Source organism: Nelusetta ayraudi, unplaced genomic scaffold (genome assembly GCF_046127955.1).
Source record: "Nelusetta ayraudi isolate G7.1 ecotype Tasmania unplaced genomic scaffold, CSIRO-AGI_Nayr_v1 ptg000224l, whole genome shotgun sequence".
Classification (NCBI taxonomy): Eukaryota; Metazoa; Chordata; class Actinopteri; order Tetraodontiformes; family Monacanthidae; genus Nelusetta; species Nelusetta ayraudi.
This window is the reverse complement of record NW_027466273.1, coordinates 30,001-55,000: the sequence shown is the minus strand read 5'-3', so window position 1 is coordinate 55,000 and position 25,000 is coordinate 30,001. Positions and strand designations below refer to the sequence as shown.

Genomic DNA, 25,000 nt, shown 5'->3' with positions numbered 1-25,000 from the left:
TGCGCTCGCAAGCTCTGAACAACACAGAGCTTGGGACGACTAGCCTGGGTCGACTAGCCTGGGTCGACTAGTCTGGGTCGACTAGCCTGGGACGACTAGTCTGGGACGACTAGCCTGAGAAGACTAGCCTGGGAAGACTAGCCTGGGACGACTAGCCTGAGAAGACTAGCCTGGGAAGACTAGTCTGGGAAGACCAGCCTGGGAAGACTAGCCTGGGAAGACTAGCCTGGGAAGACTAGCCTGGGACGACTAGCCTGGGTCGACTAGCCTGGGAAGACTAGCCTGGGAAGACTAGTCTGGGACGACTAGCCTGGGAAGACTAGCCTGGGACGACTAGTCTGGGAAGACTAGCCTGGGAAGACTAGCCTGGGACGACTAGCCTGGGACGACTAGTCTGGGACGACTAGCCTGGGACGACTAGCCTGGGATGACTAGTCTGGGAAGACTAGTCTGGGAAGACTAGCCTGGGACGACCAGCCTGGGAAGACTAGCCTGGGAAGACTAGCCTGGGAAGACTAGCCTGGGACGACTAGCCTGAGAAGACTAGCCTGGGAAGACTAGTCTGGGAAGACCAGCCTGGGAAGACTAGCCTGGGAAGACTAGCCTGGGAAGACTAGCCTGGGACGACTAGCCTGGGTCGACTAGCCTGGGAAGACTAGCCTGGGAAGACTAGTCTGGGACGACTAGCCTGGGAAGACTAGCCTGGGACGACTAGTCTGGGAAGACTAGCCTGGGAAGACTAGCCTGGGACGACTAGCCTGGGACGACTAGTCTGGGACGACTAGCCTGGGACGACTAGCCTGGGATGACTAGTCTGGGAAGACTAGTCTGGGAAGACTAGCCTGGGACGACCAGCCTGGGAAGACTAGCCTGGGAAGACTAGCCTGGGACGACTAGCCTGGGACGACTAGCCTGGGATGACTAGTCTGGGAAGACTAGCCTGGGAAGACTAGCCTGGGACGACTAGCCTGGGACGACTAGTCTGGGACGACTAGCCTGGGATGACTAGTCTGGGAAGACTAGTCTGGGCAGCCCGGCTCACTTTTCCATCCGGAACGCACCAACAGGAATGCGTCGGTGTCTCTCCCAGCTCAAGGTGAACTGGAACGCAAGAGGCTTGCCACAGGATCGCACGTGGAGAACACACGCGCACACACACACACACACACACACACACACACACACACACACACACACACACACACGCGCACACACACACACACACACACACGTAGACACACACACACACACACACACACACACACACACGCGCACACACACACACACACACACACGTAGACACACACACACACACACACACACACACACACACGCGCACACACACACACACACACACACACACACACACACACACACACACACACACACACACACACATTCCCTTCCTCCTGGTCCACTAACCTTGAACACATCCTCTAATGCGACATACTGTTCCATCCTTTTCAAACCTTCACAATCTGAATAATGACTTGGAGGAGAAAGAAGAGGAAGCAGCAGCAGCAGCAGCAGCAGCAGCAGCAGCAGCAGCAGCAGCGGCAGCAGCAGCAGCAGCACTCTTCATTCTTTTCCTCTCCACAACCTTTGCCCTCTTCTTTTGTGTCTCTTAATCACAACTTCTCTCCTTGACTTTTTTTACACATTTATTTTTGATTTTTTTGCAGGTCTCATCTCTCACTCAGCGCCGTCTCCATGGCGACGGCGCCAGCAGCGCTGGCCGCTCTGTGTGGGCACGGCAGGCGCAGGAAAGTGCTCTTTCTTTTCTTCCATCCGTCCGTTCTTACTTTTAAATACAGCTGGAGCTGCCACCGGTTCTGCATACACTCCTCCCCCTCTCGCTACCTGAGCTTCTGCCAGTCGGGTGGGTGTGCTGGGTGTGTGGGTGCTGGACCTACCAGGCACTGGCACTGCTGGCAGTTCTCCACCCAGGTGTCCCCGCTGCCGTAGGTCAGCAGGCCGTTCTGGTGCAGACACTGGCTGCTGAGTCGCGGGTCGCACTCTGGGCAGCAGAACAGGTCGGCGCTGGGGTTGTCGCAGTCGCACACCATCCTGCGGCACATCACCTGGCCAGCCTGCAGGTGAAGGAGGACGGTGGTGTCGTCAAGGTCACACCAACCAACTGAGGCCGAGACATTATCAAGACTGGAGGGCACCAAGACCCAGACCCAGACCCAGACCCAGACCCAGACCCAGACTGGATACCTCAGCGGTGTCAAACTCAAACACACAGTGGAGCCAAAAAGTCTCGGCCCAACATTGATATTGATTGAAGAAAATCCTACTCCAGATATGACAGTGAACCTTTTTATATGGACCCAAACACGTTTTGCCTCAACCTGAAATATGGAACAAGCGAAGCTTAATATTATACACCAAATAAGTTCATAATACGCACATGCAAAATCCAATTTCAAATAAAAGAAATCAAACCTCATGAAAATAAATAAACAGTTTGACACCTGCAGTGTGTATCGCAGAAAGATCACAACCAAACAGAACCAATGACCAGAACCTTTTTTTTAAATTCGAGTTTGCTACGTTTATATAAATGGAGCAACAACATTTATTTTCAGCAGTGAGGAATCTTTGAAACATTTTCTTTAACATTTTGCTGCTTTGCTCGATATTTTGAACCATTAAAAAGAAACACTTTGCTTCAAAAAATTGAAAAAATAAATAACTGTGAAGAATTGACTGAAAATGATGGCATGAGAAGCATAAACAAAATAAAAGCCTTAATGTCTGAGGCCAACACTAAAACATCCTCTTCTGATCTCACTCATGGTGGTAGTTACAGACCTCACCATGGCTCTGGGGATGCAGTGCTGAGACAAGAGCTTTCTCTTCTTTTATTGTCTGTCACTGCAGTGTTGGCTGAGTCTCCACCAAATACCCTGGGGCCAGGCAGCGCCTTGCATGGCAGCAGCCACCCATTGGTGTGTGAGTGTGTGTGTGAATGGGTGAATGGGTGAATGAGAGGCCTTTGTAAAGCGCTCAGGGGTACCATGAAGGCGCTGGAAAGCGCTTTATAAGTGCAGTCCATTTACCATTTGGTCAACAACGCCCAGACCGCCCAGTCCCAGACCCAGAGTCTTACACAGTGATGTGGATGGGTCTGGAGTGGGACAACAGCAGGGCAGGAGGGAAGAAGCAACAGACGCTGAAGGTGCGGTACGTCTGTTTGAAGCGGCCCTTTAAAAAGTCCCTGCACCTGCGCCAAGTAGCTCCGCCCCCTCCAACCTCTCTGTTTTTATCTCTCTGCTTGGGATACATCTGCATTTCTGTTTTTAAGAGACTTTGAAACTTTAATAAGGCTTGGCTCCCCTCGCTGCCTCCCAGCTGCTGCTGTTCAGACTGCGGCTGTGTGGAGCAGTAATGATTCTTCACTTATTCAGCAGATTCTATTGTTACAGGCACTTTGATTCTCTTCTTCGCTGTCCTCGGCTTCTCTTTCTGCTCCCAACTAATCTATCATTTAGTCGCAATATTATTATTACTTACTGTTAACTACAAGGTGGAGATGCAGTGCAAATATTCATGCAGTCAGCCGGGCCAACTGAGCAGAGCCACCCCCCCCCCCCGTCTTCACCTTCACCTTCATCCTGTCATCCTGCTGTCTTCACATCACTCATCCTTTCATCGTTCATCACCTCATCCCTGAACCCCAACACTCACCAGTCATCTGTTCATCTCTCACCCCTTGATTGATCGGCTCCTCACCCCTTCACCCTCATCACTTCCTCCCCTCATCCTGTCATCATCCTGTCATCCCTTCATTTCTCTTGCCCTTCCATCCATTTTCATCCTGACCACTTGCTCCCCTCATCCTAACACTTTCATCCATTCATCCCTCCTTCCCTAATCATCCTTTACCCTTCATCCCTCCCTCGGAGTCCCTGCCTCTTCCTCTTCCTCTTCCTCTTCCTCCTGCTCTCCGGTATTTATGTCCCTCCATTGCCCCCTCCCCCTGCCACCAGTGGCTGGTACACGCTTCCTTGTGCGATACAGTAATTAATAACTCATAATGAGCGTGCGGTCTCGACAGGAAGTGGGACGAGAGCGCTGCGTCGGGGAGGAGGAGGAGGAGGAGGAGGAGGAGTCTCTAAGAGGGCCGGGCCGAGCTGCTCCTCCTTCAGCGGCCGCCACCGACAACATGAGCTGCCGTGGGGAGGCTGTTTGGTTCCAGCTGATTAAACAGAAGGTTCCCTCCCTCTGCTGGGACCCCCACATTACACACATTTTGTCACATCTTTATTTCTCATCCCAGACTGTAGAGGAGAAGCCTCACACGGCTCATTATCCCCAAACACCCGCTCTGTGCAGACCTCCAGAGCGGCCGTACACCATTCAGCAGGTGTGTGCCCTCTGTGATGTCACAAAGGGCAGATTCTACACAACTGCTGCGTTGTAGCAGGAAGTTTCTGCAAAGCGGAGCAGTAAAGGCAGGACTGGGAGCTGGGACACTGTTGGGAAACATTAGCATGACTTGATATCAGCTTGATTAGCGAAGCGAAAACAACATCCTTCCTGCTGTCTGGACACATCCTGTCCGTCTCCCCTGTGGCGTCTGACCTTGGATTCCTCCCCGTCGGCGTGGCTGTCTGTTGCCCTGCAGCTGCGTGGGCCGGCGTCCACAAAACAACAACATGTTTACTCCCCTGGGAGGCCGACCTGCGGCTGCTGTTGACGGGCAGCTCCTCCGTCTCTCAAATCGATGGGTATGACTCATTTCATTACCGAGCCATTCGGGCTCCGCTCCCTCGTAATCAAAGGAATCATTTGCGGCCTGATCGGTGACTACCGGCTCTAATGCCACTATAATCACCCTGCTCTGCGTGCACACACTGGGTATCATGGCCGAGGGAAATGCTAGAATGGTGCGTGACCTGAGACTGAGCTCTGCCGAGCTGCATCGCCACTGAGTTCCAGCAAACGTAACCAAGGAGTCTGAGTCACTCTGATCCAACTTCAACACTTCAACTACGGACTGTATGCAAAGATGGGCGCAGCTTCCGGTGTTCTGGCCAACGCACCAGTGTTAAAGAAGCTGTGTTCTATCCTTTGGCCAGCAGTGGCCACCAAAAATGGTTGCAAAAACACAACAATGACCGGCCATCAATATGGAAAAGAGCATTAAATTCATACCTTTTACAAAACAGTTCACGTTTTTCTAAATTGTGAGTAAAAAAAAAAATCCTTGATTAGTTTTGAATATAAATTCTGTCTGATTTGTTCTGATTTTGATTAAGAAAAAAGGTGATTAAATGATGGACGTGGCTGGTAGACATTGGTAAGCATTTAGCTTACGGTGTCAAACTGAAGCGGAAGATTCCTCCACATGGAGCCGAGTGTGAAAGCGGCCACTAGGGCGACAGAACCGGCCTTTACAAACCAACGGGTGATGTCACAGTGACTCTGCCCATCTTTGCAAACAGTCGGTGGTTTGGACTCCTGGTCGGCCGGGTGGGAAAAGTAAACAGGGAGCAGAACTCCAGTGGCAGAGCTGACTAGTACAGAAGAAGAAGAAGAAGAAGAAGAAGAGTCTAGCCCAGGCATGGGCAAACCACACGCCAGGGTCCATATGTGGCCCCTTAAAGCTTTTTAATCCCGAATTTGAAGAATTTATAGTCAGTAATAGTCAGTAAGTCATAGAATAGCTGGATTTCATCCATTTTTACAGCGTGAAAGTCATTTCAACAAAAAGCCAAACACTGTGGGGCTGCAAAGACACATATTTTGTTGGAACTTTGCTTTGGTTCATTTTCAATTGATATTTAAGCTTAGCCCTAAGCCTAAGACTAACTGCTCCTCACCTGGCACGAGCACACCGAGCACCTGTCGGCGTCCAGCACCCAGATCTGCCCGCTGTGCTTGACCTTGTTGTCATGGATACAGTCGCCGGTGCAGTTGTGTCCATGCGGGCAGCGGCAGTCGTAGCCTCCCTCCAGGTTGAAGCACACCGTGTCGTTGGCGCAGGTGTTCCTCCCCGTCTTGCACTCGTTGATATCTGGAAGAAAAACAACAAAACAACAAAAACATCTGCGTTACAAAAAGAAAAAAACACTGCGATTTCATTTCGTCTCTGACTAGAAGCTCTCCACTCTTCCTTTAGTTCCTGAAAACATCTTTTTTCCCACGACATTCCTACTATTCCCACTACAAAGATCCTAGTGGGCGCACGTGACGACTCGTGTGGCAATTAAGTCTTCATACAACTTTAATTCCCCACTCCTCTCGCACCGTTCAACACAAGAAAGCTTCCGCAGAGCCCAGCGAGAGAGAGAGAGAGAGAGAGAGAGAGAGAGAGAGAGAGAGAGAGAGAGAGAGAGAGAGAGACTTTCTTCACACAGTTGCAAGGAGGAGAGAGGCACACACACACACACACGCACGCACGCACATACACACACTGGTAAAGTAACCCAGAAACCTACTTTTGGTCAAATTATAACTTTGCTTTGTGGAGGCCAGACAGGGTTCTGGTGTGCGAGAGCGACTTTAATGTCTTTTTCTTTCTGCTCAGTCTGACAGCCGGGCCGAGGTCGACCACCGTGGTGGCGATGTTGCTGCAGATTGAGGCTTTCTGTGGTGGCAGCCGCGTCTGGACCGGGCCTTTCCCACCAAGCCCAGTGACAGAAGCAGAAGCCATCGCAGCGTTCCTTCCCAGCGAACAACATCACTCACAATGAGGCCGATTTAGAAGCCAAGTGACTCGCGCTGTTCAGATGATAGCTCTGCCTCATTAAGAGGGGCTACATTCAGTCCCAAGGGTGAGAAATGAAGAGTGAGTGGGGGGGGTGAGGGTGCGGGGGGGCAGCTGGATGTGGGATCAGCAGGTTTATTATCTTCCTGGTGCGCCTGCGACTCTACAAGGCGGGAACAGTAGCTTCATTTCACTCTCCTGAGAAAAACAGCAGCAGAAATCAGCCGACAGCAAAGTTAATAAAAGCTCAAAGACACATTGTTAAAGTCCCAAGAGTAAATGCCTCGGTCTTCTTCTATCATTCTTATAGAAAACAGGGGGAAAAAATGGGATGATTTGGGAAAAAAAAACAAAATCACTTTCCGCGAAAAAATTATTTCAGGAATTTCCAATATTACACCAATTTTTGCATGTGGGTTTTTCACCCCAGACAGTGCAACAGTGCAAAAACACTCATAAAGCAGCGTATGTAGCCCTCTGTTTACAGCAGCCTGCAAAGAAAGCTGAAGCGCTGCTTTGTTCTACATTGCAATCATTTGGAAGGGGAACAAACACACGGTGGCGTCAGAGAACGGAACCAACACCTGTCAATGCCCTAGGAGAGGATCGGGGCCCTCTGTGACATCACAGAGAGCAGTGGCAGAGAGGGAGGAGGGAATTGGAATTTGGATTTCGGTTCTTTAAAAATAAATTGTATGTATTGATAATTATTCTTGGGGGCCACTCACCTACACACGACTCCCCGTTGGTGGAGAAGAGGCCGTTGTCATGGTAGCCGTCGCGGCACTCGCAGTGGTACCAGCCGGGCAAGTTGACACAAGTGGATTTACTGTCACACTCCACAAAGCCATCTGCGCACTCATCAATATCTGCAGAGAGGAGCAGCGACACGTCCATGCAAACAGCGTCTTGGAAAACACTCTTTAACGGAGGAGCGAGCCGTCGAGCCCGGACGCGTCGTCGATAAAACAACAAGTCGAGCGTTTGGCCCGAGCCCGTCCGCGGGGGGGGAGGGCCATAAATTAGCGTTTGGCGTGTCCATCTTGCCTGCCGGCTGCTGGAGGCACTTTCAGAAAGACCAAAGAGACGGTGCACAGATGGAGTTTAGCTTAGCTGCATCTCAGCAGCGCTAACGTGTAGCTGAAGCGTCCCCTCGCAAAAGACAGAAAAGCTCACAAGTCGCTGCAATGTGGCTAAACTCCCAATGAAACATTTGATTCAATGGATAGATTCACACAATCGGTGGATTGACTGGTCCACTTGTGTGAGGATACATATATGTATAGATGTATGTATGTGTGGATTAAACAGCACTGAAGACTTTTCTCAACTGATAACTCATGTTTTGAAAACTGTTTCCTCTGGCGATCAATAAAGTTTTCTGATTCTCATTTTCTCTTCGCTGAATGAATTAATGAATGCTGTATTTCCGTTTGAAAAAAACAAAATTAAAATCATATTTTTATAAAATAATTTATCAGAAAGCAACCAAAAAAGGAATAGTCTGAAGCCTCCAAGCCTTATTTTTAGGTTTATCCTCTACTTTGAAAAGGTTTTGGCAAACGCTGTGCTAACATGCATCTAAACTCTCGATAAGAAAGAGAAAAAAAGCCTGGCACTGTGGCCGGTGCGTGAGCAGGTTCGTCGACCAGTTCTGGGTGGCCATTCTGGGTGGTTCTGGGTGGATTTGAAGACCAGTCCCAACCGGGATCAATTCTTGCCACAAATTTCCGGCCTCAACAAATGTATTCAACGACGCGGTGTTTAGTGAATCAAGTCAAACCTCCCTGGACAGAGAGCCAACGCTGTAGCTCAGTGGCTAACAGCTAGAAGCTGGCTGTAGCTCAGTGGCTAACAGCTAGAAGCTCGCTGTAGCTCAGTGGCTAACAGCCAGCAGAAGCTCACTGTAGCTCAGTGGCTAACAGCCAGCAGAAGCTCACTGTAGCTCAGTGGCTAACAGCCAGCAGAAGCTCGCTGTAGCTCAGTGGCTAACAGCTAGAAGCTCACTGTAGCTCAGTGGCTAACAGCCAGCAGAAGCTCGCTGTAGCTCAGTGGCTAACAGCCAGCAGAAGCTCGCTGTAGCTCAGTGGCTAACAGCTAGAAGCTCACTGTAGCTCAGTGGCTAACAGCCAGCAGAAGCTCGCTGTAGCTCAGTGGCTAACAGCTAGAAGCTCGCTGTAGCTCAGTGGCTAACAGCTAGAAGCTCGCTGTAGCTCAGTGGCTAACAGCCAGCAGAAGCTCGCTGTAGCTCAGTGGCTAACAGCCAGCAGAAGCTCACTGTAGCTCAGTGGCTAACAGCCAGCAGAAGCTCGCTGTAGCTCAGTGGCTAACAGGCAGCAGAAGCTCGCTGTGGCTCAGTGGCTAACAGCTAGAAGCTCGCTGTAGCTCAGTGGCTAACAGCTAGAAGCTCGTGTAGCTCAGTGGCTAACAGCTAGAAGCTCGCTGTGGCTCAGTGGCTAACAGCTAGAAGCTACGTCCAGTCCTCCCGGTGTTTCACTGCACCTGGTGGACACCTCACAATGTCTCCACGAATCCTTCACTTTCTCCTCCGCACCTCCTTCCTTTCACAAAGGGAGTCGAGACATGCTCGTCCTCTCCATTCTTCCACTCCGCCTCTACGCCGCCCCTCCGCTCTTGTAAGCCGGAGCACAACAGGAGACATTTTCCCCATTCAACAAGCGACCCCCATGACTCGGCCCAACAACAAATCCAATATGATTTACAACAATGAGCCGACGCAGGCGGCAAGAGAGTGAGAGCGGGATGGGGGAGGGAACGAGGGAGGAAGGGGGAGGGATCGTTCGGCTCTTCCAGCTAACGTTTAATTAAAGTAAAGAGTCAGGATGGGAGAGGAAATAAAGCGTGTTGGTGTGCAGCGGGGCTGAACGCACCTCCGCTCCGCCTGCTGCAGGGAAGGCTGCTGGGTTTTTTGTTGTTGTTGTTTTTTACGAGTGCTAGCATGACGCACGACGCTCGGCGCTGCTCATTATGAAAATGGCGGCGTGCCGCGCATGACCTTCTCCATCCACGGCCGACTGCGACACCGTGCTCTCCCAGCGGAGGGGGGTGGAGGCGAGCGGGCAGCTGGGCTCACGTCCCCCACTGCCCCACCGCCGTAATGGGATTAAGATCTATTGGCTAATGAGCCCTGAGCCTTTTAATAGAATTCTCTACAGCAGATTAGCCCTTGATCAAATGTTCCCCAGATTAAGGAGACGGATCTGTTGAAAAATGTAACCGGACTCTTCGGTTCTGGACTCCTTACTCGCACACTTTCATCCACTGTGTGTGTGTGCGTGTGCGTGATCTTATTTTGAAGGGGAATCTCACGCTCTTCTCTCCTCAGGACGTGTTGGGTTCAAACCCTGTTGGAGGCGTTGCAGGTAAACACCAAGCCGTCTTTTGAAAAAAACAACTGTGAATTTCCCGCTGAAGGGAAACAATCAATGGTCTTTGTTGCCTGCGAGTTTCAGTGAAAACTCTGTGAGTTTCAAAACAAAGTGCAGGAGGATCTTTGAAAGGAAAAGAAATGATTGGATGACGTGGCTCGGAAAAAAAGGAGAGAAAAATCAAGGCGACTTTGTTTGAATTCCCTTCTCCCTGCCGGGGAGGCTGCATGCAAGTGTTCAAAGTGCGAGCGAGCAGTTGTTGTTTATAAAAGACAGTGACGGTGCTGACGACCGAATGCACGCTGGGTGATTTTCACTGCCTTCTTTCCTTGGTGTGCTGCGTTCGAGGACTCGGGGCCACACCCACAGCCCAGACGCTCGATGTCGCTTCTTTAATCTCAACCAAAGCTGTCAGACACGGTCACAGCACCGCAGCTCTTTCTTTTTGCACTACTTTTTCTAATTGCAAATTTCCCTAAAGTGGGATTCATAAAGGCGTGCTATCCTTTTCTATTGGCTCTACACCAGATGGTGGAGGTCATAGGTGATGATGAAGGGGCTGCCTATGGAAGGAGCTCCAGGAAGTCAAAGTGAGGAAGGAGTCTGCGGAAGTCTCTCTCTCTCTCTCTCTCTCCTTCCCTCCCTCCCTCCCTCCCACTCCCTCTCTCTCTCCTTCCCTCCCTCCCACTCCCTCTCTCTCTCCTCCCTCTCTCTCCCTCCCTCCCTCTCCCTCTCTCTCTCCCTCTCTCTCCTTCCCTCCCTCTCTCCCTCCCTCTCTCTCTCTCTCTCTCTCTCCTTCCCTCCCTCTTTCTCTCTCCCTCTCTCTCTCTCTCTCTCTCTCCTTCCCTCCCTCTCTCTCTCTCCCTCTCTCTCCCTCTCTCTCTCTCTCTCTCTCTCTCCACCGATCTTCGCCTCATTATTTTCCTCAATCCCCTGCCTTACACCGTGTCTGTGTGTCCGGGGCTTTTTCCTCCTCCTCCTCCTCCTTCTTCTTCTTCTTCTTCCTTTCTATTTTTGCATGTCTGTCAAAGCTGAGTGCCATACTGAAGTAATGAGAAAAGGTGCCCGCAGTTTGGTTTCCCTTTGAGCAGCAGGGGGCAGCGTTTAAAGTCCGATTCCAGGAGCTCCCCTCAGCTCCACCCCTCCCCCACCTCCTCCTCCTCCTCCTCCTTCTTCATTGATCGTTAAGTGACTTCTTTTCCTGAGCTGTAGCTCCGACTTCTTTCTTTGCACTTTTGCTTTTTCTCGCGTCTTCTTTCCTCCTGTCTTTGCCGCAGCGTCAGCGCAGAGATGGGCGAGGTCGAAGGATTTGGGAAGCGTCAGCCGACCCCGCTGCGGGACGTGGATGTGCTTGGCGATAAGAGCAGCAGGACGCGTCCACTCGATAAGGACGCGCACAAAGCTTCTTCTTCAGCGGCCACTGCACGGGAACGTGGTGGGGAAAAAGGAAAATGGATTTGTGCTCGCAGCTCCTTTAACATGGAGATGAGTTATCAGCGAGAGGTTGTCGCAGACAGCTGGCGGACAGAAGGAGCACTTTATAAAAAATAATCAATCATTTTTTCAAAGGCGGCGGCGGAGGGAGGGGGGGGGGTTCCCGAGGATGAGACGGACACTCAGGTCCGTGTCTGCAGGCGGAGCGGCTGAGTAATGGAGAGCGGTTCCAGGTCCTGTGCTGGTCCCGTTCTGTTCCAGCCACTAAACCACCGTTTGAAGGTCCAGTGGGTAAAGTTAGGCTTGAACTACGGTCGTCACATTGGTAAAAGCTCAACATACATACATGTATAGAGGTGTCTACCTGCAGTACCATCAAAGCCTGTTGGTTCTCCGACATCAAGGAAGACACACGGAGCAGTAAGGCTCCCAGTCAGCGGCCACTGGTGCCGCCCAACTGGCACCCCCCCTGCTGGCAGACAGCTTCCTGAAGTAGCCGCTTCCTCAGAAAGCTCACACCCTGGACCTTCGAGTGTGTCCAGGACAGTCCCTCGGCCTTCAGCCCGGACCCCAGGGTCACACAGTCTTCTTTCATGAACCGGAGACGGAAACCAAGAAGTTGCCGCTGCGCACATTCTTCTGCTGGTCAGGAAAAGAGAGGAGCAGACACGGACCACTCAGCTGACGTCTGAACACGTTTGAATGAACAGGTTTGTCAGCAGCTGGTGGGACTCCGCCCCCTCCGCTGGGAAACAGCGCAGGTTTTACGATGTGAAAACTTTACAGTTGGAGCTGCCAAAACACCACAACAATGTCTCCCCTGATCTTCCTCTGTGCAACCAGTGACTGCTCCGACGCCTCAGGTCAGCAGAGGCACCCGTCACTTATGGAGGGAGACATTCGCCTGGAAGCCGAGTGCTTTATGAGCAGAGGAGGACGTCTCGGTCTGGGAGGCTCCTCTTCACCTCCGCTCCTCTTCACCTCCGCTCCTCTTCACCTCTGCTCCTCTTCACCTCCGCTCCTCTTCACCACTGCTCCTCTTCACCTCCGCTCCTCTTCACCACTGCTCCTCTTCACCTCCGCTCCTCTTCACCTCTGCTCCTCTTCACCTCCGCTCCTCTTCACCTCCGCTCCTCTTCACCTCCGCTCCTCTTCACCCTTCACCTCCGCTCCTCTTCACCACTGCTCCTCTTCACCTCCGCTCCTCTTCACCCTTCACCTCCGCTCCTCTTCACCACTGCTCCTCTTCACCACTGCTCCTCTTCACCTCTGCTCCTCTTCACCTCTGCTCCTCTTCACCTCCACTCCTCTTCACCTCCGCTCCTCTTCACCCTTCACCTCCGCTCCTCTTCACCACTGCTCCTCTTCACCTCCACTCCTCTTCACCTCCACTCCTCTTCACCTCCGCTCCTCTTCACCCCCGCTCCTCTTCACCACTGCTCCTCCTCACCTCTGCTCCTCTTCACCTCCGCTCCTCTTCACCTCCGCTCCTCTTCATCTCTTTGAGGAGGCCGTGTCGGCCAACCTGCGCACAGCGAGTCGCTCAGACTCTCATTGAAAGTTCTGCCGTCAGTTGGAGGTCAGATTGTGAGAGATTCGCCTCAGGAAAAACGTCCCGCTAGCGCTACAACGAGGCGTCGTGGCAATAATCTGTGCCTCCATCCTGCCGATCAACTCCACGGAAAACTGGGACGACAGCGCTGGGAATATTCTCTTAGTGATGTCACAAAGAGCAGCTGCCGCCGCCCTGATTCCCCTTGGATAGGTATTATTGAAGACATCAAATATGAGAACGGTAGATGGAATTATGCAGCGAAGAAAAACACACTAAATAACTCTAAATATGCTCTTCATGAAAGGTGGCTACTTTCAAGAATTTAAATATAAGACGTGTTGGAATTATTTGACACTTCTTTTACACAGAGTTGGACCGCTGGGCTGCACCACCGGAGTTACTGAATGAAAAACAAGGAAATGGCCCCACTTTCCAGACCGCACCCTGGGGAATTGGCCTTTTGTGATGTCACAGAGGGCACTGACGCTTCCTCCACACTCCTCCCAGGCTCGTGATGTTCCCCTCCAACCAGGTGTTGCTTCACCACCTTCATTTTTCTGAAATACTTTTTCCTGATTAGTAATTAGAAAGCAGAGGGTTGTGTTTTCCTGGAGGTCCATGTGGCTTCTTGGAGAACTGCAGTCCGCGATGACAGTGAGAGGTTTTTTTAATGGGCTCACTGCGAGACCTTTACCCTGTGGTCCCTGTGGTCCCTGTGGTCCCTGTGGTCTCACGGCTCTCCCAGCAGCCCCTGCAGCGGCGGCCAGTGAGCGATCCCAGCGAGACGTGTCAGTTAGGTGGAGGCAGCAGGTTGGCGCCGGCGACAGCGCCGCCATCAGCTGGGCCTCATTAAGACACACTAATTACAGCTGATGGAGGGAGAGCTTTGCGGGGCCGCCTATGAATAAATAATGAATACATAATCACTGTGTTTGAACAATCCGCTTGAGCTTAAACAGCCGCAGACGGCACCCAGACCCCTCCCCCCGGGCCGGGCCGTCTCCAGGAGGGGGGGGGGGGGGTCCCAGCATTGAAGACACAGTTTGTCAGGTTCCGTGTTGTGTGTCTTTGTATTTCCTGTTTTATTTTGAAATCTGTTTTGCTGCCGTTAGTGTCTCGAGTTTTGCTTCCTGTTCCCGTGTTGGTTTCACCTGTGTCTCGTTGCCAGTGCCGCCCTTGACTTGTGTTCACTGGTGAACACACTGCTTCAAATGTCTCCCTTAGTCTTAGTTTGCTGTTGTTGGTTCTTGTCGTCTTCCAGTCTGTTTTTCCACGTGTTTCTTTTCTACCGCCTTGTCTCTTTTTTTCTTGTCTAGTCTCCTGTTTTAGGTTTTGGTTTATTTATTGCCCCCCTTCATGAACACCCTCTTTTGTTCATATTTAAAAAGAAACAGTTTTTTTCTTTTTTTTTGCAAAACTCAGAGTTGTCTGCACTCTGGGTCCCGCCTCCTCGTCCCCGACACCGACGCTCCACGCTGTCACCCGTTCAACCCAAAATCATATCTCATCCGCTCATCATTCTGCTTCGGCGCAGGTTCCGATCCACGTAGGAAACCGTTCTGGAGTGCTGCGTACGCAGACAGCTCGGCTCAGTGAGACAGACGCTGCCCCCTGCCTGCAGCACGTGGCAGCGCACAGGCTGGCACAGCTGAGCCACAGCTGTTGTGTGTTTGACTGAAAGGAAATTGAATCCATGTTCTAATTAATCAAAGATAATGTATTAACTTGAGTGATTACATATATACATATATACATATATATATATATATATATATATATATATATATATATATATATATATATATATAATAATTTTATTCTCAACTTGAAAAAGCCTAATTACTTGGTGGAGGGTTACTTGGGTTAGGGCCTTGCTAACCCTCATCCATGCAGTACATTTAGACATATTTCCCTCCATGAAGATGCGAGTGCTATCCTGGTAACTGGAACAAATGAAATCAAATCAAATCCAGACAGCGTTACCTTACAATATGCTCAGGAGTAATCACACTGTCACACTGTCCCTGCTGTTTACACAACGTCGACTCTCCCACTGCCTCCCCCACCTCCACCCCGACACACACACACACACACACACACACACACACACACACACACACACAGGCGACTACTCTTTACGAGAGGGCTGCTGTACAAGGGGAGCCGCGCCGCTCGGCAAAATGAGGCTTTTGTCATTGTTGTTTTATTTCCTGCTTCTTCCTCCTCCCACCACCCATAAACTGGCTGATTTACAGCTGAGGTGCACTCCAGCGGTGTTCTTCAACCACAGTACAGGAGTCATAATTCTAAAGTGCATCATTAACACTGAACATAAATAAAGAAAAAGATTTTTTTTTATGATCTCCCTCCATGTAGCGGCTGCTGGCTGAGGGCACTGAACAGGCTCGGCTAACCCTAACCCTCGGAGTTCTCGTGAGGAGGTCCAAATGTTTGAAAAGGCAAGCTGACCATCTGACTGAGAGCTCCACTGCAGCAGCACTCTGTCTGAAGGTGGCTGCAGCAGAGACAGAGTGATTCTAAAAGTGGTGGCTGAAAACCTTCACAAGCTGTGAGAAGTGAAGAATAATGAGCGGGGAAAGAGAGGAAACGCCCCTCAGTTACACAGCACAAACTGAACACGATGATGGAAGCCACGTCCGCTGGCTCTTCCTCACTGGAGAAAACACTGCAGATTCATCAGCTTTTTCCTAACATATTTTTACACCCTAAAAAGGTTAAAAAAATAAAATAAAATCTTAAAGAAGAAAAACAAAAACTTGATTGAGGAATAGTACTACTAATACTAGTAATACTTTTTGTATTTTGTATATTCCAAGTAATATTTAGATGTTTTTGTCAGATGTATGTTAGACCTAATTGATCTAATAGGTTATCAATGAATGCATCTCCAGTCTCTATAAATAAGAAACATGTAGACCTTGTTAGCGGCCTCCCGCTGACACGCTAAAGCTGACGCTCTGTTTCTTGCTTTCTTAGTCTATATTTTTATTTTATTTCTTTATTGTGTTTTATTATTAATATAAGTTTTCTTCTTTTGCTGTAATTAAGCAAAGTTTCCCAATGTGGGATTAACAAAGGCTTCTTCTTTCTTTCTTTCTTTCTTTCTTTCTTTCTTTCTTCTGGACCTCCCACATGAGGCCTCTGAGGACCGAGCCAAAACCCTGGGTGTTGGCAGAGTTATCAGTGCCCTCTGTGACATCACAGGGGGCTCAGTGGAGTGATCCTGGCGGGAGACCTTTCCTCACGCTCTGCCTCTGGAGATTGAGCTCATTAAAGAGTGCAGAGTGACGCTGATTCCTCCTCTCTGTGCATTACCTGCGCTGCGCCTGATTCAAAACCCCGGCTTCTTCATTACGTGGTGACTGCAGCTGTGGTTATGGTTAGCGAGAGACAGCCAGAGACTCTGCAGCAACTCAGTCCATTAAACCGCTGCTTCTAATACCGTCATTCAATGAAACTTTGATCTAATTCGCACCGCGGCCGCACTTTTCATGCATTCAGAAATTAAAAAGTAGAAAATACGGCTGAAAGAGAATATTGAGCCGGAAAGTGTGCTGCTCCAATCAAACGTTGCCGGCAGCAATTTCATCCGGAACGTGGGGGGGGGGGGGGGGGGGGGGTCTGCAGGACGCTGATATGTTTTAAAAGCTGTTTCCATGTCCTGCTCCGTCACAACATGAAGAGGGAAACAACCTCACAGCCAGTAGTAGGACACTGGGCAGGACCAGGTGGACAATTCACTATTGCAAGGGGCCACATGGGAAAACATACATACATATGTATACATATATATATATATATATATATATATATATATATATATATATATATATATATATATATATATATATATATATATATATGTATGTATATATATATATATATACATATGTATACATATATATGTATGTATACATATATATATATATGTATACATACATATATATATACATATATATATATGTATACATATATATATATATACATATATATATATATGTATATATATATATATATACATATGTATACATATATATGTATGTATACATATATATATATGTATATGTATGTATATTGTATATATATGTATATATATGTGACCTGTTGCATCGCCAGCGCTTCGCTGTTGTTGTCGCTGCCATTTGCAGAGTGTCTCTTGGACAAAGCGTCAGTTTCTCCTCCGCTTTCTCATTCACGTCTTCACGTTTGAAATTTCCCACAGTGTATTCTGCCAAAGTGACACCAAGATAAGGAGACAGAGTCCTCTCCCTAATTACCGTTCCCTCTGAAAAGCAACTTTTATGGAATGGTGAAATAAAACTCCTTGTGGCCACGCTGCCCGGCAGAGTTTGCCAGCGAAATGAATTCCAATCACACCAGAAGAAAGCAAAGGCAGAGAGGGATTGGTTTGGATGTGTGCTGCACTGTATTCAAGTGTGAGGAAGAAGAAGGAGAAGAAGGAGGAGAAGAAGAAGAAGACATTAAGTCCTAATGGCTCTGGCAACAACGTACTTTGACGATGTGCTGGAAGGAAGGAAACACGTCCTTTATGCAGAAATATAAAGCTCATAATATTCCAGGACAGCCGCCAGCCTGCGGCCACAATATTGACTGGGGGGGTGGGGTGGGGGGGGGGTGACACTGGAGGGACTCGTTACATGACCGGGGTCTGCACACATTTATATCCATGACTGAAGTGTGTGTGTGTGTGTGTGTGTGCATGTGTGTGTGTGTGCGCCCCCTTGCTGCAGCCTCATCCTGCATAATTCATGACGTGTCAGAGTTCTCCCACTATGCCGGTGTCTGTCTGTCAGCGCGGTGTCCCCCTCCCCCCTTCACGAACCCCCCCCCCCCCTCGCCCCGCCCCCCCCTTTAGTCATGAATGCTAATAGGAAGCCACCAAATGCACGTTCACGCCCACAGCGCACGTGCAGCAACACGCTGCGCTGTGGGCGCGGTCGGCAGTTTTGATGTTCAGCTGTTTGAATTTCCTCTGCGTTCTGCGTGTGTGTGTTAGTGTGTGTGTGAGTGCGTGTGTGTGTGTGTGTGTGTGTGTGTGTGTGTGTGTGTGTGTGTGTGTGCGTGTGTGTGTGTGTGTGTGCGTGTGTGTGTGTGTGTGCGTGTGTGTGTGTGCGTGTGCGTGTGTGCGTGTGTGTGTGTGTGTGTGTGTGTGTGTGTGTGCGCCCCCTTGCTGCAGCCTCATCCTGCATAATTCATGACGTGTCAGAGTTCTCCCACTATGCCGGTGTCTGTCTGTCAGCGCGGTGTCCCCCTCCCCCTTCACGAAACCCCCCCCCCTCGCCCCGCCCCCCCCTTTAGTCATGAATGCTAATAGGAAGCCACCAAATGCACGTTCACGCCCACAGCGCACGTGCAGCAACACGCTGCGCTGTGGGCGCGGTCGGCAGTTTTGATGTTCAGCTGTTTGAATTTCCTCTGCGTTCTGCGTGTGTGTGTTAGTGTGTGTGTGAGTGCGTGTGTGTGTGTGTGTGTGTGTGTGTGTGTGTGTGTGTGTGTGTGTGTGCGTGCCGCCTTCAAGAGGCAGCGTCTCACGGCGGGCCGTCAGTCTGCAGCAGCAGCAGCAGCGCTGGTGTTCCTCCCTGGGGAGGGCGCTAAAAGCTGGCAGGGTTGTGGATGGAGGGGGTGTGGGGGGTGGTGGTGGAGGGGGGAAGAGGGGGGGCGGAGGGGCGTGGCAGCTCCGAGGCAGTGAAAGCTTTTCCGTGTTCCTCCGGCCCGGCGCCGCCGCCGACAGCTCGACTCCACACTGAGAGGCGGACGGAGAACTCGCTCACCTCCTGCTTCCGACACCGCCACTGTCAGCTTCCCTTCCTGCTTTCTCCAGACCCCCCCCCCCGCAGATCCCCCCACCCCCCTCTTTCCACTTCACCTGATCTCAACCCTCACACTCATTACTTCTCTTCCCATCGACTGGTTTTTCTTCATACGTCACTCTTCTTCTGTCTCAATTTCATGCTTTTTCTTTTTTTTTTTTTTTTACAGCGGCTGCTTTCAGCCCCCCCCCACCCCCACCGACTTCTGATTTCAATAACACCTCCCCCCCACCCCCCCTCATCTCTGCGAGCTGCCTCACTGGGAGCTCCTGTCAGCGAGAAGGAATCCCACTTCTTTGGCACTCTGTGATTGGCTGGGCCTGTGAACAGTGCCGCAGGCTGTAGCCCTGCAGCCCTGCTGCTGCTGCTGCTGCTGCTGCTGCTGCTGCTGCTGCTGCTGCTGCTGCTGCTGCTGCTGCTGGTTCACCTCCTGGTCCCCAGATCTCCAAACAAAAGTGAGGCGCACGAGGATGAAAGCTGTCAGAGAGCAGGAGATTTGGCAGGGTGGAGGTGATGGAGAGGGGGGGGGGCATCGGTGACAAACACGGGGCTACCCCGAGGCGAGGGAGGAGGGGGGAAGGGGGGGGGGGCGAGGCCTGCTTATTAGGCATTGAAAAACCTTGAACTTTAATCAGTGTTGACGATGAGCGAGGAGCAAAGTGGGAGCAAGCAGAGCCGCGCCTGTCGACTCCTCTGATGAAAGGAATCAAATTAAAAGCAACCTTCTGATGGAGGGAGGCGGCTTCCCACACACGCACAGCAACACAATGTGAGCCGAGACTGGGTCGGTGGTGCAGCAGCGGGACTAATGACACTACTCAACACTGGGCTCACGTGCTTTGCAAACTGCCGCACGGCAATTACTATGTAATATCATGTAATATTCTCATGTATTTAATGAATTATGCAATCAGAAAGTGTTCCACACGGAGACATTCCGGCCACGCTGAGCAGCAGTGTGTGTGGATCAGCACCACAACTTCCTGTAAATGTCGAGGGCAGAAAACACAACGTGTGATTATTATTGACCACTGCTCAGTCTCAGGATTTCACTGCGAGAGCGTCAGCTGCACGGCTAACAGCCAAGCTACTGCTAGCTACTCAACTTGGAGTCATTTTTAGCTTTGTGAGGTTGTTTGTCTTTTTTGGCTGCATGTGATCAGGAATCAAAGGTTGGTGGAAGCGCAAAAATAAAATTCTATTCAACGACGTCTCAGCCAGAGAGACTGGGGCTGTTCTGTGACACCTAGGACACCAGCGGGGGGCGGAGCATGCAAGTGAGGGAGGGAGCGAGTGCACAGAGAGCCGGCCGCGCTCTAAAGAGTCGATGGAAGGCTTTACAACGGCGCACAAGCCTGGAACATTAATGAGGGAAGCCCAACCTTCTTTTTCCCCGGGCGCCATAAAAGCCAGTTGAATGAGTCATTATGTTGAGGTGCTCTAATACATTATCAGCAGTTCTAGCACACACACGCACACACACACACACACACACACACACACACACACACACACACACACACACCCTTCTTTCCCAGCATCTTGGAGCAGTGCCATGAGGAAATTCATTTACTTTAGGACAGCAGTAAAAAAAGAAAAAAAAGAAAAAAAATGGCAGCCCATATAAAAGCAGCTCCTTTATGTGCGATCAATACTCGGACCAATCAGCAGGCAGGGAGCCTCCGCTGGCGTCTGCTGAAGGACACTGCGAAGGCTGAAGGTGTGGGCGGCGCCACCACCTGGCGCATCCCAAGGAGGAAACAGGAAGTGGATTCACGTCACAACCACATCTACAAGGGAGAGGGGGAGGGGGAGGGGGAGGGGGAGTCTGGCCCGCAGGCTAACCTGGTCACACCGTCCAGGGTTGTTGGCGGGGAGGCGGAGCCTGGTGGTGGTGGTGGTGGGGGGGGTCGGCGGCGCTGATTCATTCCGGACTACGAAACAAAACCCTTCACAAAGTGCTGCAGCTGTATTTCAGAACCTCTGTCAGGCTGCGGGGGGGGGGGGCAACATGATTCACTGCTAGGGCGCCATCACACACACACACACACACACACACACACACACACAGGGCGTCTAAACCTCACACTGACTACAGGCCCGCTGGTTCGTCAAGAGGAAGAAGATGAACCTCCATGCAGTCGCTCCTCCTGCTCCCTCCTGCACTCAGGGTCCGGGCTCAGCTGTCAGAGGGGGAAGGCAGGCTGACACCCTGGACCAGTGGCCGCTTAATCACAGGGTCACACATAGACAACCAGAGTTCCCAGTTCAGCTCACATGCATGGGAGGGGACAACATGCAGAGTGCACACAGAAAGGAGACCCCTGGAATCCAAGCCACACCACCATGCTATATATATGTACATATATAACAATAACAATAGCAATATATATACACAATGCCGTGGAGGAATAAACTTGATTGAGAAGAGCTGCGATATGCAGAAGCGGTGCCGGTGTGATTGTTGCAGCTTTGTTTGCTCCGCCGCAGGAGGACGTGCAGTTGTTGTTTGGTCCATGCGCAGGGCAAAAAGTACGCCACCTAGTGGCAGAAACTACATTGTTACATTGCAGAGTTTCATCCATCTCCATCTGGCCTGCTTGGTAAAAATTCTTGGATTTATTTTTAACGTACGACGTATTTATTTATTTATTCCTTTTCATTTTTTAAAAAGACATCAACGCCGCAATCTGAGCCGCTGGGAGCTTTTTCACTTGGATCTAAGAGAAGCCAGCTAAGCTACAGAGCTACCTTCAGGAGCCTGTTTCATATGGCTCCTCCCACACTAGACCGTCCAGGACAGACTGCAGATGCAGGAGACGAGGGAGAGTCAGGGGGGGAGAGAGAGAGAGAGAGAGAGGGAGAGAGAGAGAGAGACAGAGAGAGACAGAGAGAGAGAGAGAGAGACAGACAGACAGACAGACAGAGACAGAGAGAGAGAGAGAGAGAGAGACAGACAGACAGACAGACAGAGACAGAGAGAGAGAGAGAGAGACAGAGACAGACAGATTCAAACCTACCTGTCTCACATCTCTTGCCGCTGAATCCTTGCTGGCAAACGCAGTTGTTGGGCGAGACGCAGGTCCCTCCGTTCTGGCACAGGCCGTCGCACATGGCTGGGGGGGGGGGGGGAAGCGGAGGGTTAGCTGCGCTATTACTCAGCCAGATTAACGAGCATTAACTACATAATTGGAGCGGCGGCGGCGGCGGCGGCGGCGGCGGTGCAGAAAGAGGGGGAGCTAATTTGGCTGACGTGATTCATTAGCGGCTCCCGTGATGTTATTCCGTGTGATGAATGGAACTCGGCCAAGGTTAATATTCTGAAATGTTCATTAGCCATGTGTAGTTAATGTGCAAGCCCCACCCCACCCCCTACTCCCCCCCCCCTCCCCCGTCAAAATAAAAAGCACATTGAAGTTGATGGAGTGAAAATGTAACTCAGTTACAAACAGACGCAAATCTGCAACCAAACACTCCCCCATCCACAGCCCCTCCCCCCCTCAGGCTCCTCCCACATCAATATCGGACCGACATGGGACTGTGTCCCGGGCCCTCGCCTACCTTTGCACACGGTTCCGTTGCCGGTGTAGCCCGGCTTGCAGGAGCAGCTGTGGCCTCCGACCATGTTGAAGCACAGCGCGTTCTCATCGCAGCTGTGGAGCCCGCTGACACACTCATCGTGTTCTGGAGACACACACACACACACACACACACACACACACACACACACACACACACACACACACATACACATGTTTGATATTCTTCTCCTCCGTGCAGGAAACACTGTGGTGAGCTGAAGTCTCCTTTGGGTCATTTTATGAAAACACACTGCGTTCACACCGACACCAACAGCAAAATCCCAACCTGTTAAGATCCAGTGCCGCTCCCAAGCAGTTTACTACTGTTCTTCACAGTAAAAAGGCTGTGTGTGTGTGTGTGTGTGTGTGTGTGTGTGTGTGTGTGTGTGCTTGTCGACCTGCTTTCGTTAAAATTCTGGACTTTATTTGACAAAGAAAAGACAGACAGACAGAAATCTACAAAACATCAGAGGCTGAGGGAGGAGAGAGAGACAGGGGGGGGAGGGGGGGGGCATAACCCTGGCCAACCACATCCATTCATTGTTAACGTCAAGGAAATCAAGCATCCCGCTTGTCATTTGTTTCACACTGAGGTTTGAACCTCTGAGTCTGAGAGGGAAAGCGGTGAACCTGAAGTCTCCACAAAAAGACTTTTTCTGCATCAGACGTTGTGAAGCGTTTCACAAAAGGTTTTGTTTTTACACCAAAACATTGACCTTTTTTTTTCTTTTTTTTTTTTTTACCAATAAAAAGACACAGGTCCTTCTGTGGAAGAGCCGGTCAGCCTTTTGAAGCCTGTTTGTAGCACTGCAGAATGCTCTACAGCGACACAACACAACACAACTCAATACAAACTAAACAGAGCCGAGCAGCACCGCTTTAGCTCCCAGCCCTTTGTCCTTGCAGGCTGAACATCAGCTGCTGCTGCTGCTGCTGCTGCTGCTACTGCTGCTGCTGCTGCTACCGCTGCTACTGCTACTGCTGCTGTCACTGCTGCTACTGCTGCTGTTACTGCTGCTGTCACTGCTGCTACTGCTGCTACTGCTACTGCTACTACTGCTGCTGCTGCTTCTGCTGTTACTGCTGCTGCTGCTGTTACTACTGTTGCTACTGTTGCTGCTGCTGTTACTACTGCTGCTGCTGCTGCTGCTGCTGCTGCTGCTGCTGCTCAGACTATTGACAGCATCCCTCGTACGACCCCGAGGCAGGGAAGCAGCAACGTGCCAGTAGAGATGTTTTCCCTGAGATTAACTACAATCACCACCACCACGACGAGCCTGGCGAGCGCTGTGAACGCCACCTCGCCACCGAACAAATCTCTTCTCCACTATGCCGGCGGGGGGAAGGCGGGGGGGGGGGACAGGAATTCAATACAGAGAGGAACGGAGCAAATTCAGAGATCAGCAAAGCAGAAAGCCAGGTTATTATAGCAGCCGCTGATGATGATGAACAGGACACCTTGAACGTGGCGCAGACCATTAAATACTCAGCCAGGAGGAGACAAAGCTTCTGATTGGCCGCTGCGTGGATACAGGGCGGGCAGAATGAGTCTTGGCTTCAGCCTACTTCCTTTTTTCTTTTACACAGTTTCTTTTCGTGAAGGTGTACATTTTGTTTGTAAGCTTTTTTTTCCTACTTTTGTGGGTTGGCTGGTTGCACAAGATGTCATTATTTTACTTTGTGAACAAAAATAAACTATTCATTCACTATTCATCCATTCATTTGGAAAGAGACAAAGAGCTAACGTGACTTCGTGGGTCCTGGATGAATGTTTTTTTTCTTTTTTGCAATACTTGGAGTGTGATTTTACTGATTTGTGAGGCTTTTTTTCATTCAACTATAAAAGCAACACAGCCTCCATCAACCTCGGTGTAAAAAGTCTTCACCCTATCTGGAGAGCACGACAGCTGGGACGGCCGCTGGAGAAACTGCAGGGCTGCATTGTTCTCATTTTTTTTACAATCAGATTGCAGCCAGAACATAGAAATGTGATTTAGGCTGCAGGATTTTTAACACTTTATTGATTTAAAAATGACGCTGCGACTGACGCGGCCGCCAGCTGGTCCAAGCACTCAGTCTGCTGATCCTCAAAACTCTTCAGCCACCATTCAGGTGCCATCGCGGCCTCCTCCTCCCCTCCGCGGATTTCATTTGCCACAAATCTCCATCCAGCCCATTGTGGGACTCCAACGCCCAAATATTTCTGCCCTTCTTCAGACCTCTGTTTGTCTGTTTGGTTGCATCATCTAGAAAAACTCCTGGGTTTGATCTTCTGAAAGCCGTAGGTTTAACCCTAGGGGCCTCCTGACAAAATGGAAAAAGACAAAACAGAAAACACACACACACACACACACACACACACACACAGCAGGTTTTAGCCTCATGCTAACGCTGAAGCTCTGTTGTGAAGATTGAAGATTGAAGATCTTTTGCTGTCATTTTAGCGTAAGGAGATTTTGAGGAGTCGCTCG

General features: G+C 50.5%; 1 protein-coding gene across 1 annotated transcript in view; it reads right to left on the bottom strand.

Moving 5' to 3' along the window:
• Window positions 1-25,000, bottom strand: part of LOC142881921 (protein kinase C-binding protein NELL2a-like) — a 57,835-nt gene that overhangs the window by 3,568 nt on the left and 29,267 nt on the right. The window contains exons 5-9 of the mRNA XM_076016378.1: window positions 22,510-22,632; window positions 21,969-22,064; window positions 7,447-7,587; window positions 5,832-6,025; window positions 1,914-2,090 (exon numbers count right to left, since the gene is read on the bottom strand). Of these exons, the coding sequence (XP_075872493.1) occupies window positions 1,914-2,090; window positions 5,832-6,025; window positions 7,447-7,587; window positions 21,969-22,064; window positions 22,510-22,632 (731 nt within the window). The remainder of the gene's footprint in view (window positions 1-1,913; window positions 2,091-5,831; window positions 6,026-7,446; window positions 7,588-21,968; window positions 22,065-22,509; window positions 22,633-25,000) is intronic.